Source organism: Catharus ustulatus, chromosome 3 (assembly GCF_009819885.2).
Source record: "Catharus ustulatus isolate bCatUst1 chromosome 3, bCatUst1.pri.v2, whole genome shotgun sequence".
NCBI classification, from domain to species: Eukaryota; Metazoa; Chordata; class Aves; order Passeriformes; family Turdidae; genus Catharus; species Catharus ustulatus.
The window spans coordinates 88,468,806-88,490,526 of record NC_046223.1 but is presented as its reverse complement, the minus strand read 5'-3'; the positions used below and the strand labels follow the sequence as shown (position 1 = coordinate 88,490,526).

At 37.6% G+C, this 21,721-nt stretch overlaps 1 protein-coding gene across 1 annotated transcript in view; it reads right to left on the bottom strand.

Annotated features, from left to right (window-relative positions):
- The window catches only part of COL9A1 (collagen type IX alpha 1 chain), a 63,494-nt gene that overhangs the window by 4,924 nt on the left and 36,849 nt on the right, over nucleotides 1-21,721 (bottom strand). Inside the window, exons 26-36 of the mRNA XM_033054948.2 lie at nucleotides 21,057-21,101; nucleotides 20,190-20,243; nucleotides 20,040-20,093; nucleotides 11,864-11,917; nucleotides 11,042-11,113; nucleotides 6,964-6,999; nucleotides 6,828-6,872; nucleotides 5,109-5,141; nucleotides 2,403-2,549; nucleotides 1,167-1,221; nucleotides 31-219 (exon numbers count right to left, since the gene is read on the bottom strand). Coding sequence (XP_032910839.1) covers nucleotides 31-219; nucleotides 1,167-1,221; nucleotides 2,403-2,549; nucleotides 5,109-5,141; nucleotides 6,828-6,872; nucleotides 6,964-6,999; nucleotides 11,042-11,113; nucleotides 11,864-11,917; nucleotides 20,040-20,093; nucleotides 20,190-20,243; nucleotides 21,057-21,101 — 784 coding nt within the window. The remainder of the gene's footprint in view (nucleotides 1-30; nucleotides 220-1,166; nucleotides 1,222-2,402; nucleotides 2,550-5,108; nucleotides 5,142-6,827; nucleotides 6,873-6,963; nucleotides 7,000-11,041; nucleotides 11,114-11,863; nucleotides 11,918-20,039; nucleotides 20,094-20,189; nucleotides 20,244-21,056; nucleotides 21,102-21,721) is intronic.

Genomic DNA, 21,721 nt, shown 5'->3' with positions numbered 1-21,721 from the left:
CAAGTGAAAGCCAGCTGGAGAATTTCTTACCTTTAGGACCTTTACGACCAATCTCACCAGGGGGACCTTTAAGGCCAGGCAGGCCACGAGGGCCAAGCTGTCCTGGGAAACCATTTTCACCAGCAGGTCCTGGAGCACCTGGTGGCCCTGGTCGGCCAGGAAGACCTGGAGCACCAAATTCTGGCCTCCTAAGGCTGGCTGCCAGCTGAGCTAATTGTTCTGCAATGAGCAGGAGAACAGAGTTACGGGGCGAGTGAATAGGAATGAAGAGATTCCCATGATCACTGAAAAAGAATATATGTTCACTGCTACAGGAACTGACAGATTACACTACAGCACCTTCCTATTTTACATTACTATTTACAGAGTTTATTACATATAAGGTATTATCTTACTACAAAATATTTATCCTATATAGAGTTTTTTTTAAAAATACCCTGTGAGCAGTATCAAGAACAGTGACAAGTACTGAAAAATTTTAAAGCATGAGCAGTAATTTCATGCTGTAAGCGCTTAACATTACCAAGGTATAATAACCCAAAAGACATTTTCAATAGCAAGTAGTGAAAAATTTCATTTGTGTTTTCAGGGCACCATAAATTTCTCAACTGAGTAAATTCCTTGCACCCAACTATATTAGAAAAGCTTCAGACTTTTGCGTGCATCAAGAACTCAGCAAGTTAGGGTTAATTTAGAGTATCTTTGTATTGCTTTAATTTTAAGGTATGTTATCTCCAGAAACCTCTCTCTGCATTCCTCTTCTTTTCACCTATTTTGCAGTTTGTTTGCTGAAATCTTATAGTGCATACAAAAGGCTAAAAAGGTTCCAGTGAAGCTTGTACTTTTATGTATGTAAACACAGCAAGTGATTTGAATAGACAATGTATGTATTTCACACAACTGCTCTGGTCTATGGCCTGCTTAACACAACAATAGTGTGGAACCAAAAGCCAGTTCAATGAGACTACAAAATATATATATATGAATAAGGGACTTCCTCCTACTGTGTCCACATCCACATGTGGGAAGATTTTCCACCAGGTCCCCTGCTGAGGCCATGCAATTTATTCTGGGTAAGCATGGGGAAAATCTTAGTTGCCTCCACAGAGATAGATGACCCCAATTTAAATGCACAAGAAACATCAAATATTTTTTAGGCTATTTACCTTGCATGACTCTCATGCAAACCTGCTTAATGTGCTGATCGCTTGGTTCTTTTCCCTAGGATTAAAAAAAGAGAGATTTATTAAAACAGTTGATGCCACACTTACATTTTATGAGTGTGTCTGATGCAAAAAAGTGCTGTTAATAAACAGTTGTCACAGTTTAACCCCAGCTGGCAAAACACCCCACAGCTGCTCACACCCACAGCTTACATTCATGGAACAGGGAAAGAAAAAGAAGTTAAATAAATGGAGAGAAGTAGTAGTAGAGGAAGGGGTAGGAAAAAGAGGAAGAGGAAAATAAAATACAAGAAAGGCAATGATAATGCAAGTGATACAAATGAAAGCAGCTGCTCACCACTGCCACAAATTTTCCCTGGTTACATGGCTGAGCATGATGCCATATGGTATGGGATATCCCTTTGGTCAATTATGGTCAGCTCTCCCAGCTGTGCCCCCTCCCAATTTTTTGTGCACCTCCAACCTACTCACTGATGGCACAGTGCAAGGAGCAGGAGAGGCTTTGATTCCATGCAATGTCCACGAGTAACCGAAACATCACAGAATGGCTTGGGTTGAAAGGGTTTGAAACCATGTAGTTACAAACCCCCTTCTCAGGGCTCCTTTTAACCTGGCCTTGAACCCTTCCAGGGATGGAATATTCACAACTTCTCTGGGTGAACTTGGTGAACTCCATTATTGTAGTGAAGAATTTCTTGCTAATATCTAATCTAAAACTATGCTCTTTCACTTTGAAACCGTTAGTCTTTTTCCGCTTCCATCAGCGTGCTATAAAGATTATTTTCAGCACAAATCCAAAACATAACCCTATACAAGCCACTATAAAGAAAGTTAACTGAATCCCAACCAAAAACAATCCACAAGTCACTAAAAAGTGTTCCAGTTCCTGCAAGTGCAACTATTCCAGCTGATGTCAACTTCACTAGCAAGGTAAAGTCTGTGAGTGAGGCTGCCTTGTATCAAACATGGTTTGGCTTCATGCACACTACAGGGATAGGGTGGGCTTAAGAAAACAGAGCTGAACTGAAAGCTGGGCCTCCAGGATGCAGCTGTGTACAGCCCAAGATTGCTCTGGTGTACACCATGTCTGATGAGAGGGACTCTGTGCTTCAGACTGCTGTGGCACTTCAGTTTGGCGAGTGCACATGTAAAGCCAGGAGTGGTGTGAGTGAGAAATAAAGGTTCAAAAGATGCCAATTACATGGAAACAGTACTTACAGCTGGACCCTCACTTCCAGGCAGGCCTGGGGCACCCTGCTCACCCTGCAAGCCTCGTGGTCCAGGCGAGCCTCGTGGCCCTTCCATGCCAGGCAGTCCCCGACTTCCCTCAGGCCCGCGGGAACCGGGGTCTCCAGGATTGCCAACCTGGCAAAGAAAGAGAGGAAATTCAGTGGAATGCTGTGGTAGTGATAGACTCATTCTGGCATATCAAAATGGTGACAGAAGCTATTCACAAATGTGAAGAAATGAGTGCTGAAATGCGGTTGTTCAATATAATTTTTTTTTAAATAAGCAACTGGAGTCAGTAGTTGCATGGTTTTTAAGAGGTCTGTACCCTTTGCTTCCAGGGGAGAAGTGGAAAAATAATCTATTCTGTCAAAATAGGTAAATCAGAATTAATACTGACATGCTCAGGATGGGTCTCTGCCCTGATGTATGTCAACCTGGAACATTTCTAAACATTAATCTATGAAAATTCCAGTCTCCTTCTTGCTCCAAATGCCTATCTGTAGAGAGTACTATGATGTGAGCTTCTACTGTGTAGCCCCAGGCTGTTTGGGAACACACATTTTTTTCTTTGTTTACTCTGTCAGAGCCAGAGCTAGTTCTAGTGTCTATGCTGGAGTTTGCTGGCAGAGGGGAAGGAACATCCTCACCAATTGACACTGGCAAACTGCCTAAACAGATGCAATGACGCCTTATTTCACTCAGGGAAGGGGTAGAAAGATATTCCTGACCCTGAGGAATGAAAGGATTGATGGGACTGTGTCAGTATGTCCACTTAAGTACACTGAGTAAACAAAGCTATAGCATCTGCTCTAGTAAATTTATTAAGAGTTATAAAATACCATGCAGAGGGAGACCTATGCCAGCAGGCACCTCTAAATTATTGTATTTGGATTGAGTGGTAATGTTCTGGTAGCAGAGAATCCACAGGGGTGGTTTCTCTAAGAAGCCGCCAAAAGCTTCCCCCATGTCCAGCAGAGCCGACACCGGCCAGCTCTGAGACAAACCTGCTGGTCAATGCCAAGCCAATTGGTGATGTTAGTAAAGCCTCTGGCATAACGTATTTAAGGAGGAAAAAACTATTTCCCAGAAATAATTGCAGCCAGAGAAGAGCAGGGTGAGATTATGTGAAATTAACAGCTCCACAGACACCCTGTCAGTGCAGGAGAGGGGGAGGTGCTCCCCTTTTGTTTTACTTCTCATTATCCTACTCTGACTCTGATTGGTAATAAATCAGTTCGTTTCCCAAGTCTGGTTTGGCTGTAACTGTAACAGGCAAGGGATCCCTGCCCTGCCCCTCATCTGGGCCCATGAGCTTTTTGTTGTATTTTCTCTTCCTTGGCCAGTTGAGAAAGGGACTGGCTTTGGTGTACACCTGTCCAGTCAACAGTCCAACCACAGCTGCTTTCAATACAAGTTAATTTACACCTATGAATCAATAGTAGTAATAACACAGAAAAAATAACACACAAAAGAAGAAAACAAAATCCACAGGAAAAAACCCAAAACAAGCAGGAAAAAAAATCCTATGTACTCAAGACTTCCCAAAAAAAAGGAGTAACATCAACTGAAAGAGATGCTAAAGAACAAATTACTCATCTGTGGAATCAGTTAAATTCACATGGTGGAACCATTTCAGTTCCAGCTGTGCTGCACCGCCAGCAGTCAATGGCTGTCCCTATCAGAACGAAACCCAAAGAACATGCTTCCATAGATATAATAAGAATTCAGAATAATTGCTTGTATGGACTACACAACTGGGAAGCCATCATTCTTTTCTTCCCCAGCCTGGTGAGTTACCAGTTTCCCAGACAGATTACTCATTCCTGTGAGGGTACTCACTGGGATCATAAGCACTCTAGGCTCTCATCAAGACAAGAGAATTTGAAAAAACTAGGTGGATAAAATGATCGATTTCTCTTCTAATCTATCTCTTCCTCATATCCTTTTTGTAGGGTCTTCATCAGCAGTAGACACTCTTTAGCTTGCATTTGCTTAGCCCAAAAGTTACCCAGAAGACTATTTACACAAGCACAGGATTTTTTGTTATGTTCAGCCTCAGTTCCCCCATAGGTATTTTAATATCACAGCTCATATTGTCAGATGCTGTAACAATCCAACTCGTCAGTGATCCTGAAATAATAGAAAGACTTCAGTTCCCCAGTTATTTTTTATCTGACACATTAGATTCTTCTCACCTTCCACATTAAAGTTATCATTTTATAATAAAACAAAACAAAATATAAATTAAAATAAGATTAAAATGCAATAAAAATGAAATAAAATAAAGGAAGCTGGGCCATAAATACTTCTGATTTCACAGACATCACAATCTTGCAGCCAGCTTTTTAACAGTGGCATGCAGCCACTGCACTGAGCCTCCTTTCTATCCAACACCTACTGTACAAAGGGTGCATTCATTTTCTTTTCAGAAAAAAATTTGTTGGCCAGAAAACTGCTCCTGAACGATGCTTCTTTTTTATGGAGTTAGAATCCAGGAAACTAATTCCTTTTAAAAGCTAATTCATTTTAATATTAACTGTATTCAAAATTTAAACAGAAGAAAAGCTGCTAAAACTCATTCAATTTAACTGTGATAAAGAGTTCAGCTTGTTATTTGCATTTTTCTTTCCTGAAATCAGGAAACCATCTACTAGATCTCTGTATTTCTGTAACAATGATGTTCATTATACTTACAGCTCCCTTTGCTCCTGGTAATCCCATGTCACCCTAAAAAGAACACAAACTATATTAAAAGAGTGTCTCCTTACCACAGACATTACAAATGCAGTAAGTGTGACACAGTGTTTTTTCAATATAAAAAGAAATTTCATATATTTAATTGATTTATGAAAAATTGCAACACAAATAATTACAATTCCCTTGAGAATAAAACCTTTATTTTGAGTGGCTTTGTACAATTCCTTTCTCAAAAACTTTTCTGTAAGGTGCAAATGAGAAAGCATGTTCGTTACTATTGGGTTTGTATTCTCTTCTCTTGGAATTAGACACATGACTCTAACCTCTCAAACACAGGGCAATCATGGATAGATGATTTCTTGGAAACCATTAGAAGAAGCATCTTTTTGACCAGGATTTTCTAATTTCTACAAAGTGACGGAACTATGGATATTGGTGCGGTGTTAGTACTGAAAAATTGCAACAGAAATTACCTAAAGTTCTGTGAAGAAGCCAAACCCCTACAAGTTCCTATTTCCAGCAATCTTTCTCCTGGCTTCAACAATACCAAAATCCCTCCATCGCCTGACTGAGAATAGCAATCTCACTATTTAGGAATTTTTAGGTTTTCCTATCAACTGGAAAAAAAACCCAAAAAACTTTCAAAATCTTGTAATTACCTGTAAATAGATTAGCATGAAAACAGTGAAGGAACTTTGATTAATTTCTGTAAACTGTACTTTCCAGATTCCTAAATGTCATTGGTGAAATAACTGGTTTCCAGTCAAAGGCCTGTCTGTTAATGAATATGTCATAATTAAAATAGAAATAATTGTTATCCATTTAAAATCAGACTAGCTGACAGCACGCTTAACCCATAATATTGCTTCCTGAGAATCTGCAGAGTGATTGTAATGCTCAGTTACTGGACATTTAGCTCACTAAGGCTTTCAAAATTGCAGCCTGTGGGGGAAAATAACTGATTTCCAGCATACAATCTGGCTAGCATTCTTTGAATAGGGAGCAGTTTGCTTCCTATAGAAAGATCAGTTCTGGCTGTGCTGGATGAGGCTCCATGGGAGCCACTGGACCAGTGGGTTTCTCTTTTGGTAGGGAAACAAACCCTCTTTAACCAAGGGCACTATCCATGCATTACCCATGTTGATTTACAACATGCCATTCTCCTACAGCATATACATATATATATATATATATATATATAAAATATCACAGTGCCACAGTTTCTTCCCAGTGCATTTTTCCTCTCTCTAACAAATCATTGCAAATCATATTTCCAAAGAGAAAGTCAATTAAAAATATTTCCTTTTATTAACTCTCCTCCTGTTTCACCTGAATTAAACTACTTGCTCATCCTCACTGCCTCAAACATCAAGGATTGACGTGCCTGTGTATGCATGTGTATATGTATTTTTATATATAAACACTTCTATATATATCCACATACAGGCACAGACACGTGCTTTTTCTTCAAGGCAGTCTGTACTATATTGTACACCTGACAGAACCTGTGTATTTCAGTGCTTTCCAAGCAGCAGGACTAGAGTAATTAGGCAAATAGAACTGCTGTGCTCTGCAAGGGCCAGTTGGTATAAAACTGAAATGTGCCTTTCCATGATGAAAACATAACTCTTAAAACATTCCAACAATACTTTATATCTTTAATTTACAACAGCAACATAATATTATAGTAAGGAAAGGGGGAAAAAAGTGCCTTACTAAATCACCCTTTTCTCCTCCATCTCCTTCTGCTCCAGGTGCACCCTATATCAAAGAAAGACATACAGATTTAGTCAACATTAAGCGACATTTGGTACTGTGATTTTAAAGCCCCATGATCTCTAACATGACTTACTTGTTCACCTTTAGGTCCTGGTTCACCCACTGAACCCTAAAAGATTAGAGATTAAAAATTTTTAAAAATAAGTTTTCAGAATTTTAAAGTTAAAGCACACTAAATCTTATTTCATCCCAAATTTCACATTCATGCAGGAGACCTTTAAAGCTGCAAATTTTAAAGAATTACAATGAAAGCACTTAAATCTTACGGTGTAATTTATGTGACAGAGTGAAGCAAGTACTAGCATGGAATATACAATCCACCACCACACTGCGCAGTACAGATTCTGACTGTCCAAAAGTACATCTCCCTTTTACATGACAGCTCTTGCAGCTGCTACAGGTCTGCTCTGAGAATTGCTTAGAAGCTGCAAGTAAATAAATGCAATAAGTGTATCACTTTATCTAGCACTGTTATACATTCCATATTGCTATAGGCTATACTAACCCTGCTAATGTGGGAAAAGCAGAGACATCCACAAGTACAGTCACAGTCTTGTCCTGCACGCTGTTGAATTCTCAACGTCATTTAGCAAACCTGTGTCTAGAATTTTGATTGTTGTAGTCAAAGCTGAAGGGCTTGTATTTTAAAGTTAATATTCCTTTTATAAAAGAAATTAGATTATGTTTCATCTTAGAATCCTCTAACAAAATGTACCTGTATAGACAGGCAGAAAACTAAGAGAAATAAATTAATTACCCAATTAATTTCAAACACGTGTAATTATTTTTCTAGAGCAAAATTATTTAGTTTGTAGAACGGTATATAATTTAGGAAAATTTTTTTGTATTTTTATTCTATTAGAAAAGCAGTCACACCCTCATTTTAATATTCCTTGCAGTCTATGTATGTTCAAAGGTATGCATTCCAAATGAACTATAACTGTGCATGATAATACTGTTTTTGTAAAACAGACAGAGATTCTGCAGTTTCTCTCCCATTTCAGAGATCCATTTAATTCACATAAGATATAGGCACACAGATTGGTATAGCTTTTACAAATTTAATGAATTTTGACATGTTCTCATGTTCTTGAAGATGAAGAGCTAATACTAAATTGTCCACAAAGCTAAGCAGTATAAATGACAGAGCTATTTAACATTCCGACTTTGTCAAACAACACTGAAACTATTTTGTCTGAAGTGTTTCCAACATTGTGCCTTGTTAAGATTTCCCAATCACACAAAAAAGACATTGATTTCCAACCTAACATTGTTTTGGGGGTTCTTTTTCTCCCCTTACTCTTCTCTAGTGCAATAAAACTGCCAATAGATAAGGCTGACATAGAACAATTTATGACTTTTGTGAGCCTTGTCCTGCAACGTTTGTATTAGCAAATATAAAAATCACATTGAAACTATTGGAATCTATTCTACATTGACTCCAAAAATTGCAAAGGAGGCAATAAGGTAAGATATCAAATTATGAAAATGCTTACTTTTCTTGACATACTGCCTATCTATTTTGCAAAACCCCCTCTCATATCATATTCAAAAACTATTTGCAAAACTGCCTGTCAGCATATCCAAAACTGTACCAAGAGCTATTTTAACTGCTTAGCAGGACAAAGGGTCATGTTGCAGTGCCAAGGTCTGGCACTTGTTGCTGTTTAGTTGAGTAAAGCAGACAGCAACCTGTATGAAACCAATCCAAAATATGTGAATCAGAAACAGCCCACGTGGTGAATGCTGGGGTTTGGCCTTTATCTGTGTCGTGTGGGCAAAACCATCCCATAAGACTCACTGAAGCCACTGCCCTTATCTGGCTTTGTCCTGCTCTCTCTGCCACACTACCTCAGGTGTGCATTTGATGCGCACAGCTCCCACCCAAAATAGTGATATTCTGGTTCAGGCTCCAAAGGAAACAAAAGGAGGCTGTGACCTCCTTTTCCAGTCTGAAAACCCACCCAGGCACAGGGTGACATGGTGAGGATTGGCCCATGTAGGCTTGGAAACAGGAATGCTGATCCTGCAGTTAGAAGACGACACTACACTTGCAACATCCAATCATTATTATATCCATCGAATTTTATCAGCTCTCACTTTTACATACTACTTCAGTAAAAATAATTCTGGTGGTGTCTTTGGTGGGGATTTATCCTTCAAGTGACCTGCATGCAGACAAGATGGCAACACATAGTGCACAATCTTTAACAGCTTTGGGATCAAAAATGAGTACTGATATATTAATTCAATGAATTCTACTGGCTTCTGGCTGCTATTTACATCAACTCTTACCATACAGATACAACTACACAACAGAACTTTATAGGATCCATGTGTACAAAACCAGGACGTTTTGAAATCAGAATGGGAGGAAAAGTTACTTCAGCCTAGAACTTACTCCTAACAAGGGGATTGACCCAAAGGCTGGGGTTAACAGGCTACAGAGATGCCTATTTCCAACCTGAGGTGGTTGTTTGTGCAAGACTGATGCAGTTGCAAAAGCTGAAGGGAAAGACAGAGTGGCACAATGCTCTCCAGGCTTGTGACTTGGAAGAGATACTGCAGGTCAGTGCTGCTGGCAAGGCTGCAGCCATGCTAAGCCTGCCCCAGAAAAGTCACTCCAACCTCTGTGCAACTGGAAAATAAAATATGAATCAAGGATACAAATGGAGAGCTAAAAGCCAGTCATAGGATTAAATAATTCCTAGGATAGCACTTTGGACTTTAAGATATTTGCACAGAGCATTAAACTGACTTCAGATTTTTAAAAATGGTCTAGGCATAAGTTACTGCCATCTCCCAGTTAGAAACTCCGAAACCTCCTGGCAGTAGCTTGAATCTCTCTAAGTCTGTTTACAACATCTACATTCTGCTTTTTATCCTAGAGATCCAGACCATTTATATAGCAAATGAGGAAAATCAAGCACTGTTGGAGGGAGGGTGTCAGCACTGCAACAAAAGTTAGGTGTCTTCCTTCTACCTTTGCTTCCTCAGTACCTTCAATCTCCTTCTTGAGAAGTCTAAAATATGAATCATAACCAATCTAATAAAAAGAGACTGCTTTATTTCAATACTTATATTTGACTAGAAACGTGTCCTGATAACAGCACTAAAAGAAAACCAAACAAACAGGAAAAAAATACCTCAACATCAACGACTTAGAAGATTGCTTTTAAGTACCTCAATAGCCTTTTTTTTTTTTTTTAAAAAAAAAAAAAAAAAAAAAGCTTATGTTGCCAAAAACAGCAAATCCTTTCGAGAAACCCTATGATGTACACTGGGAGCATACTAAGGGCAGGATTCCTCTGCTCAGCTAAGACATTCTACAGCAGTTATACCCATGTCTGACTAGCAGTCCAACAGTCCCCTGGCTGTCAGGAGGATGTAAGAGGCGCTTCACAAGTGAAATTAATTTAATACTGATGTAGACATGCCTCAAAAAAGGAGGACACAGTAAAGAACTTAATATTTTTTATCAAGTATGTCAGAAGTTTGGCGAGTGAGTTCCATCCTTTGCAGCCTCCTATAACAAAGAGAAGATGAGAAACATCTCTGGCTTTATGTACTGTCTTCACTAACATACTGAGAAAAACAAGATACATTCTGCAGTTATGTGAGCCTCCTAGGGCCAAATCCTTCCCTCTCAGCAAAATACTACAAGAAGTATTTACATCCTGTAATTCTGCATGTGTGCATAGGTGTCTCAATAGCTGCATTATACCAATAGCTGCATTAGCATGATCATTTCCATAGCAGGTCCTAAGACATACGTAACAGGCATCACTGCTACTGTAGGTGAGGGTTGAAATTGCAAAGCTCTATAGTGACCACAGACTATGACTGACCATTTCATATCTGGCTGTGTCAATGATTTACAGTACCATTTAGGTCTTTAAATGATTCAAACTTAAAAAATCAAAAGAATATTTACACCAGTAATCTTATTTCAGTGCCATAAGTGACATTGTTAAGACTTTTCCTTACACATTTATGAGCTACAAGTGGTGAATGGGCACAGACAGCACCACTTTCAAGCAGTTAAAATATCTACAAACAAAACAAGAAATTCATGGAAAAAAGTGAAAACAGCACTCAGCTTACGGTGTTTACTCCTGACATAAAATTGCATGTACGACTGCATTTCTTACCCGGTCACCTTTACCTCCAGGAAGGCCTGGAGGACCAGGCAGTCCAGGAAGTCCAATATTACCCAGGGGACCCTGTGAAAGTAAGTCAAGAATGTAAACTTAGCCAATCTCATTTAGAATGAACAACTAAGGGTCATACCCTGAAGCAGATGAGGCAGAACCTTATTACCAGAACACACTTAGCTTGATGAAAGAGGATTATGTGATGCAAATTGGGCTGATCCAAAGTACAGAACTTTAAACAGAATCTCATTATGAATTTATTGCTGAAAATCACAACAGAAATGACTTAGAGGGTTTTCTACCCTCCAGTCCCTCAACGACAGGCTGGCTCTCTTAAAAATCCTTCCCAAGATCTCACACTCTGCGATTTGCACATTCCTCTGTAACAGTAGGCTCTTTCAGCCAAGACCTCCCCAGCTATGCTCCTGACTGATTCTGTGTAAATACTGCTGGAGGTCTGGTAAAAGGTGGCATTCACAATGTGCTCCATTCATCAGTTTCACGTAGCTGCTAGCAGAAAGCCGGTCTCTCACTGCTCCTGTTCCCGGGAGCCCACACAGGAGTGTGCAACTCAGCTTTGAATGTCATCAGATTTACGGCTTTGTCAAGTAGAAGAAAAAGTCACACACATCCCCAATTTAAAACAGCAATTTCTAATATTAGCACAGTCACAGAGGACTGAAAAAGAAACTGAACCACCACTCATTTCAATCTTATTTTCGGTTCCCTGCATGGATAAATGGGTAAGTGTTGTTCCAGATGATACTATAACTCCTTGAAAGTAAACTGGAGCACTGAATATGGAAATAAACTGCTTACCAACTTCCCTGGTAAACCTGGAGGACCTGCAGGACCTGTCTCCCCTCTGCTACCCTGGAAGCAGAAAGAGAGGGACAACATTATTTCCTGGAATTGTTCCTGTGATCTGGGAATAAAGTATGATTTTTTTTTCCTTAATGTTAAGTGGTTTATACTACAGTCATTTGGTTTAATTGAAACTTCTTTTTCACAGTGCAAAAATACCATATGCATTTAAACCAGTGAAACTTTCTGAGTAAACATTTTTAGTTAACAATGGCATATTAATTTATTTGGCATTAAATGATTCAAGTTAATCATTTGGCTGAGTGATTAAGCAAAATGAAGTTCCCTTCATGATATCACACCTGCGAGTTACCTGTCACAAACACATTCACTTCACTATGACAACTCTGGCAGGCACGCTTAACTTTAGGCATTTGCTTAGTTTCATCACCTGAGCTCCTGTATGACCACATATTTAAAACACTTGATCTCCAATGCACAAATGTGAAAATTGAACACAGAAGTAATGCTTGACAAATTCATTCAGGTTTGTAAAAAGGCCAGAGTGCTATAGGGCAAGTAGATTTTAAAAATCACCATTTATTACAGTGATAAGAATAAATCTGTGCTTTACTGCATCTTAATATCTTCATTTCAGACATGTTTATCCATTCAGATATTCACATTAGTGTTACCACTTTATTTCTCAAAGCAGCCACTTGAATACCTACTCTAGGTAAATCTAACATTGAGCCTAACTTGCAAAATTCTAAACAATTTTTGAGTTAAAGTTCCTTTCTCAAAAGATTTTGTCTCTTATGATTAAACTTTTCAGAACAGGTCAATATGTTTTATAGTTTTACTCTCACATGTACAGACATATCCTTGGACAGATAAATTCAAACAATGTCTCAACACAAGCCAAGGTCTCACTGAAGAAACTCTTCTTAAATTAACTGTGTGACTCTCTAAGCACTATTTGCAATAAAAGAAAAATATTTAAGAACATAAAATGTCAATAATTGAAGTTACTAGTTATGCAAGTTGATAAACTATTATACAATAACAGAAAAATTTAGATAAAAGCAGATCTTAGCATTCTAGTGTTGTATGCAATAGATAATTTAAAATACAGGATTTTTTCATAACAAGAACAATACTGTAAAATATTATGGTATACTAAACAAAAAGAGATGGCAGACATGGCCTTTTACACTAGGTCACAAATGCAATGACAACTTCTCATACAAGCTTAGGAAAGCTAACTCTACAATTCAAGAAATAATTAGGTATCCTGGAGAGATCACAGAAGCAAACATAAACAGACTTTTCAATTAATTTCCTTCAAAATATCCTCTAACTCACCTTCATCTTACAACCCAGAAAATTAATTAAAATTTTATTTAATTACAAAATTCTGAACTATATCTCTGATCTGGAATACTGCTACATTTCTGATGCAGGAAAGACAAAAACTAAAATTAAGATCAGCATTAGAAACTTGTCTTCTCATATCATTTTCATAACACTCATTGCTATACAGAGATGAAACAAAAGCAGTATAGCCTTCAGAGAGTTAAAATCTTATTATAAACTTGTTAAGCACATTAAAATTTCTGCTGGTCACACAAAATTCAAGAAAAATCTTCCATTTTATTTCAAATGGGGAAAAAATACATTGTCAAATGCACACCGCAGGCACTTTGTCAAAAACATTGACATTATGTCTGCAAGGACAGATAATTTCAAAGTATGGGCCACCATTGCAAGATTTTTAGAAGTAAGTGATAAACTGGAACCCAAAGAGTGAGGAATCTCATCCCTGGCCCAACTAGAAAAACTGTAATGCTTCCTCCAAGTTATACCATACTGAAATGGCCCTAAAGTAGGTTATACAGTAAGCTGCTTACTCATAGTTCCGGAGGAAAAAAAAAAAAAGGCATCTTGAAACGTCCTCATGCAAACATTTAAAATGCAACATAAGTCATGTCCTAGAAGCACCTACATTTTCCCCACAGCCTATAGGAGGGTTTCTGTAATAGCTGGTTAAGGTATTGACATCTGTTGCTAGTCAGATAAAATGTTCCTCTGTGCAAGCACAGAGGAAGCACCACAGGCAGTAATTGGAACCGAAGGCAGTTTGGCCATGTCCTCAGCCTGCCTTTCTTACACAGCAGCCCTCTGTATAGCAGTGCATAGCTTCAGGCCACCCACAACCCAGCAGGCACACCGCACTGGATTTAACAAAAAGACCACCAGAATCTGTATGGTATTATGCACTTTTGACACACTTCAGAATCCATATTTTTCCTAGAGGTGAAACAGTTAAGGAGGGAAAGTAGCCACTCTAGTTTGGAGTGAGCTGAGACAGACCAGCTTGCATCCAGGCTGGTGAACATTCCATGCCTCTAGGAAAAGGCACATGCAAAATGGTAAGTGTGAAATGGTAGCACAGCCCTGCAAGTCTGAGCACCACCAGGATGCAGACCCTCCACAGCTCCTGTGCTAGACTGTTTTTACCAGAAAATCTACCTTCCCCTTGTTTCAAGGCACAATGGCTGAACCACTCAATACATTTAAAGATTTAATGTCTTTCTCACAGGTCTGTTATATTCAGCCTTTTAATGTAGCATACATAAGAAGACCTTACAGAACTTTCAGCTGACCTCTGTTTAGGTTGTCTGGGATGGTTTTCATCCTCACTGAAATTCTGAAGGCTTGATCCTTTTGTAGAACTCTCACAAACAAGCAGTTATAGAATGCATTCACATGCTAAGAGAGTTTCACAGGCTCATTGATTTCCTGTTCATCAATTGTGTGGAATAATGAGAATGAGAATACATCACAGGTAATTTGCATCTCACTTAGTTGCCCAGATAATTTAAACACTAATGAGAATCACTTGAGAGGTAATCCACATCATACACTGTAATAACCCCTTACTACTTAAAAAAAAAATATTAATCATAAGTAATTTGTTACATATTATTAAATATATGTTATAGGACTGCCATAGTGGACTAAAAAAATAAACTAAGTATATTTTGGAATTTTTAAAACTTCATATTCAAAGCTTTTTTGCAAAATGTGGCCCGTTTATCAATTATATACTTACGAGACTTAAACTTACCAAATTTTTGTCATGAAAAATCTCAGAGGACATACTCATTTATTTTCGTTCAAGAATTTATCCACAGAAGCATCAACAAGACTCTTTGACCCTCGATACAGTATTGAAAAGCATCCGATATGTAAACTGATATTTGATAGAAGAGTAAATATACAAGTAATTTTCTCTGAGATTTTAAATGCAACTTTGCAACTTTGCCAGAGTAATAATGAAATTGTACTGCTCAGGATAATGCTAAGAGGTAGATGTAACATGGAATGTTCCCTCCTCTTAACTATGTGATGCTTTGGACAGAAGCAACAACCCGCTAGCTGTCATTCTCTTCATAGGTGATACTGTGGCCAAGTCTAGAGGGCAGAGACCTCTCATTCTGACTGGCTACAGTGCTAGCTGAAGCCCAGGACAGCTTTGGTACACTAGCTCCACAACTAATCCATTTTTTTACCCAAGTCACTGTCTACACTGCTTCAGGAGAAGCCAAGGCTGTGATATCTGTGGACATCCAGAGGTCTACCATGCCCAAAAGTCAAAGACTGTTGCTGTTGGAAACATCAGACAAGAATCTGGCCATGTCATTTAGGAAGACAGGGGTGGATACCAGGAGAAGTGAAGAGGCTTGGAGCTTATTAAGTTTGACTAAGATATCTAGTTTGCAAGCGTGACAGAAAAAGCGCTACCCTGTAGAAACCATGGTGCAGAATCGGGCAGGGTCAAAAGGTTAAAAGGTTTTGTCACATTCATCTAGAGGCTCAGGTTTACTGGATAAAAAGTACCTGACAAGATGGAAATGCACTTTGTCCTTTTGACTCTTCTATAAACACTAATGCTAACTAACCCCTTTAGCTCTACCTTGAATGTAAACTATGACACCACTTGTGGAACATGTCTGAATTCATATATAAAAACATGTCCACTAATTCCTAAACACAGCATATAAACTGAGACAAAGACATTTCATCCTACCATTATCAACTACACATTATTTCAGTTGCAGTCATGTAAAAGGAATATGATAGAAAAGCTACATTTCAATTACTATAACTAAACTACTTAGGGTAACCAATGTTACATTTCAGCATAGGCAGGACAGAAATATTTTTAAAGACCAGAAGATTATTTAGCTGAAAGCAACTTAAGATGCTGAAAACAGCATTCTCTTCTTCAACTTTAGGTTGTGTGACATTTGAGTACTAAATCCAAGGTACTCTCCAGATTTCCTCTTTATAGTAAAAGAAAGGCACTTCCAGAGAGGAAGGCAGCCCAACTGACCAGGATCACTCAGAATTCTCTGAGTGGGGTTATGGTATCAAATCTTAGGCAGCTGGGTATTCAGTCTGTGTTGCTAATATTGGGAAAACATGTTTTACTTCCTAATTACAAAGCAACATATACAAATGCTGGCCTGCATATACATCAAGTTTGCTCAATTTGCTAGACATGTATTGAACTTTAAGTGATTACTTCAATATTACAAGCTCTCTGCAAAACCACAGGCTCTCAAAATGTTAGCAATTTATAGGTTAAATAGCTGAAGAAAAGCAAGGGATGAAACAGCACATACAGGGGTCAGTATTTTCTGCAGAAACTAAATTAGATTACTAAATCTCAGCAAATATGAAAGAAAGTGGTTAAGCAGCTTAGGGAGCACAACCAAATTCCACTCATTAGGAATGACACTCCCACATTTGAGAATTCCTTCCTTTAGCCCACCTGCCACGATGACTGAGAAAGGTTTAAATCACAAATGAGTTTCGTAATTACTTGGATTGGTTAGAACAATGTGAAGCAAATATAAGGTTAACCAACAAAACAATTACAATGGGATGAAGAATATGTTTCATTTAGAAATAAAAGGCAAAATTTCCATGTTGCTCCAATTGTTTCTCCAGTTTACTGAATACATGAATATCCACTCAGATGCAAGTTGAAGTTTCAAAGAAAAGCAATGATAGACTAAAACGATACTTTTTAAAGTAAGTTTCTCCTAGGGATATTTGTCAGAAGTGAAGAAAATGTTTTTCCTAAACATGAGTTTGCCATGAGTTTTCAACTGTTGTTTAACAATAAGATACATTGAAATAACATGGTTTATGAGAGAGACAGAGGACTCTACAAGTTATTTGGCAAGTTATTTCTACAAGTTATTTGGTAAACAGTACAAAAGTATTATTTGTCCCACACAGCCACTGATGATAGTGCTCCCTTGCAAAAAATTTTAAAAAAACTACACACTAGTTGAAGTGAAAAAAATTCTCTCAAAAAATGTATTCTGCAAGTAGATAAAGCTGAAAAGCCCTGTGATTTTTAAATATAACCCAAATGCAGGCGTGTAGGTTTTCCATAAGTAAATACCAGCCTGCTGGCCATATTAGCAGAGTCAGCCCTCTAATTCTCCTGCAGACCTTCACCAGATGTCCTTTCTTCTGGAGTTCTGGTCCTCCTGGAGCTACCAGCCATGTTGTCTCACCCAGTTGCAAAGCGAAGAGCAGGGGTAAGTGAAATAGGGGAATTAAGAGGATTTCATGTGGCTGTTGCTGTGCAACAAATATATTAGGATACTGAAATTCCCCATATCCTGTAAAACATCAAGGTTTTATCTTTCTCTAAAGAATAAGCCCAACTCCTCCTGACTTCTGAGTCTTCTATAGCAAGAATAAAATGGAACAAAGGGGTAAAGGAGAAAAAAAAGACCTGAAGTGAGTTATAAAGTGAAAAATTCAAACCAAGAAGAAATAGGCCAAGAAAAATACCTGAATAGTCACCATAAATTCTTCAGACTTTGAAAGTGCTTGGTTATGCAGCTTTGGTCTAAAGCAAGCGTTTAAGTTGTGAGAAAATTTCAAATTAGGAAAGAAGAAAAAATATATATATTCTCTTTAGAACAATTATAATTTAATTATAATTGCTCTTCTCAATTTGTTGTCAAATTTGTCTAGTTTTAGAAGTTTGAAAATCATGCCACATAGAATTATTTAACCAGAAGATTTTTTTTTCCCTAGAAATGGAAGTGCAGAATCCTAAAAGCTGAAGTTCAAATGCATCTGCTACATGTACATCCTGCAGAAGAAAGAGAAAACATTCTTTATTCTGCTCTGGAAATAAATATTGACTCAGCTTAGACCAAAGCTCTCTGACGTTCAATAGTTCAACATTGTGTCCTTCCTAAACAAAAAAACCCTCATCATACCCCTTTTCTGTGTAGATGTAAAGTGCTCCTCAAAGAAAGGAAATAAATAAAATAAAATAAAATAAGTTATTCCAGTCATATGCTGCCTGTAGTCTTAAGCTGATGAGAGCCAACATAGTAATTATCTAAGGCTCTTTATAGCTTTAAGGGAACTACAGAGGAGAAGTAGCTTGTTGGATGTACCACATACAAACTTACTTCATAATCAATAATTAACTTCCTTTCTCCATGTTGTATTGACCAAAACTTTCCCTTCTATGCATAGGTTCTAATGTTTATGTGTTTTCCAAAGTGAGTGCACTTTGTAAACACAGAGAAAATAAAGGCAAGGAATTCAGATGGTTTCTAGAGTGATAAAAGGAAAAATCACTGTATTTAATCTGTTTTAAGTGTTTCTGTCCATCTACAGGGTTACTAATAATTAACCTTGTGTGTCAACCCCTGTTCTACGGACTGCTGATTTTGTAAATTCACGTTCACATTGAAAGGATTAAAAGAATAGTTCAGCAGATTACAGTGCATTATCAGAGTGGGCAATTACTTTGGTCTGATCCAATTATAATTCTTCTTCCTGTCACAAGTGTACAGTATCAGCCTAAGAACAGGGCTGAAAACTTTTTTTGAGTGTACCAAACACTTTCAAATACAAAGAACAAAAATAAAGACAAAATCAAAAAATTGCTTGCAAGTTGGGAATTTGGGAGACTGAAGATACCTGTATTCCATCCTAGTAAATGCTTTTTTTTGTATCATCCTTAGGCAGCTGTGGACACAGCAGCAATGCTGACTGTCCAAAATAAACACGATCTCATTAATTAATACGTCTAGCACCTGATAGTATAAACCACAGAAAAAAAACACAAGAAAATAGAATCTATTGCTTAGCTGACTGCTGGTGTATGTTTAGGAGCTAATTCAGAGAAGATATTCCTGACTCTTACCAATATATCACAGACAGTACCTCACTAAACCTCGTATGAGAGTAACCCTGCAACTGCACTAGCAAAACTTGAATCATTGTATTATAGAAGAAGCTCAGAAAATTCCAGGAAATCATTCCCAGGGTATCAGCGGCAAGAGGGAAGCCTGGAAAAGCAATTGCTTACAGAGCCTGGTTAATGTCATCAGAGTGAATATATGTGCAAGAAAATTTTCTTCAAATCACTGATCATCTCATCCCTCTCCATCCATAACAGCAAAGGGAAATTAGATCAGCCTTATGTAGCTTCATACCATGTCAGGTGCCCTCTAGAGAGAATCAGAAAGCAGTACCCAACACTCTCCAGTATCTAGTCATCCTTTGTCTTTACAACTGAGCCTTAAAAAATACCATCAGTTCACTTGTCTTAGCAGGTTTATTTCCTGCAGCAAGCTACCTGCCCAGAAACAATTTCTCCAATCTTCCAAATCTTTCTAGTGTTAAGGAAAATCTTCAGGGGAAGAAATTACAAGAGCAGTGTTTCCAATGAAAGATAAATGCCATTCTTCACACCACTATATCTATGTTAGTAACGCCAACAAGACTGTTGCAGTGGAAGGAGAGTGATTCCAGTTTTTTGTCACAAACCACATTTATTCCCTCTGGGTTTTTACTCAGCATACTTAAACACAAAAAGAATATAAACACACATTTAAAATTTAACTCTTCACTAAAGCCAGAAACAATCATTGGACATTACTGGACATATAAAGGACTATATTTCTCTATGTGATGATGTACATCCTCTTGGTACAAAAGGTAAAGAACCATTATTTGCCTCAAAAATTAGAACTTATGATAAATAGTAATTTTACCATGTGGCTACCTTCAGCAACCCTATCTTGAGACACTGCAATTTTACATACACTCAATTAGAAATTTATTCCATACTTACTGGTGGTCCCTGGGGTCCTGTTGGACCTGATTCTCCCTCTGGGCCCTGTTGACCCTGTTTTGGGGAACAAATTTGAAATGTAACAAATTTGAAAAGTGATTTTTTTTTACATGTTTTTCTAGATCTTTTGTATAAGATTAATAGTTTTACCTGTTTACCAGGATTTCCCATTAAACCTGGCACCCCAGGAGGACCTCTATTACCCTGTTGGGCAGAGGATGAAAATATTAGCTGAGCCAATGGTTTGTTCTTCCATTTTAAAATAAAAAAAATTAAAATAAGGAAAGCAATAAGGTCTAAACAATATCAGCCTGTGTTAATTTTTAAACTTCTGCCTTATTTTTGGTGTTCTTTTAACTGGGACCTAACCTTTCTATCTAATTTTTAAAGTCAGATTTCAGTTCCTTTGCTGTTTATGTGCTGACAAATCCCAAATAGATTTGATTGCTGATATCAAATCACAGAAGGCAATATCACTCCATGCAATTTCAGACAAAAATCATGTGCGTCTAGTTTTCTTTTTCAATTACTTATAGCTAAACTCCAACATCATTGTCTGAAACATTTCACAGTCTCAATCTTACATCAATTTTTTAAACTAAATTGGAATTGATGCTGTAATTTGTTTCTACCTAAATAGAGATGATAACCTTTGTGATTACATGAGCTTAGGGTGGCTACAAATACTATTCTTATTACAAGATCATTCAAGATGCAGTAAGGCGGGCATGTCCTGCTTACAAAAGCTTCCTCTAGCAATGATTTCCAAAAATTTAAAAGGAAATGGCCTTTTCTAGGTAGTATTTAATGCCTAGAATAATGAAAACCATGTCATATAGCACAAAAATCATGAAAATGCACAGGCCAAAATTAATTAAAAACTATATTTAATTCCTTCAGCCTAAGGCTTAACTCAAGAGAAGGTTAGTACAATTTCATTGATTACTTTAGAAGTTTATATACTTTAGCACCTTATTTGTGCTTTAAATAGGAAAGACAATACTCAAGACGCTTTACCTTTGGGCCAGGAATACCTTTCATTCCTGGAGAGCCTGGAAAACCCTGGAGGAAAAAAAGATTGGCATTTATTTGTTGTTAAGGGGATTGGAAACAGTGATTAAAAAAAAAAAAAAAAAAAAGTCTTTCTTATGCTTGAGTATTTCAAATCCATTTACTTGATAGTGAAGGACTACTATTCAGTAAGGGACCAAGATTGAATTTTTTTCTGTTTACAAAGTAACAGATAAGGAGTATTATTCTTATTTTACAAATTGCAAAAGAAGCATGAATAAGTGAGGTCTTATGACTTTTTCTGTCTTAGACTAGAAATACATGCCTAGTATGCTTAGTCTCAGTATGTTGAGACAGTAGGAGCAGAGTTTAACAAATACCTTTGGACATTTTTCATTCCCTCCTCACTTCTCTACAACAGCTCATAGCAAGTATGCTTTTACCAAATTGTCTTCCAAGCTTAAGAGTTCACTTAGTATTACAAATTTATGACCAGTTCTGTTTTAAAACATCTCCTTCACTGTTCCTCACAGCAATTACTCCTACACCAAAATGATTTATTATTCCTAGAGCAAAGTGTTTTAAATAGGTTTCAATATAGCTTTTGACAATTGGTGCAGTTTACAAACTTAGTTAATGCACGAGGATTACCTGCTGAAAGAGCCCATAAA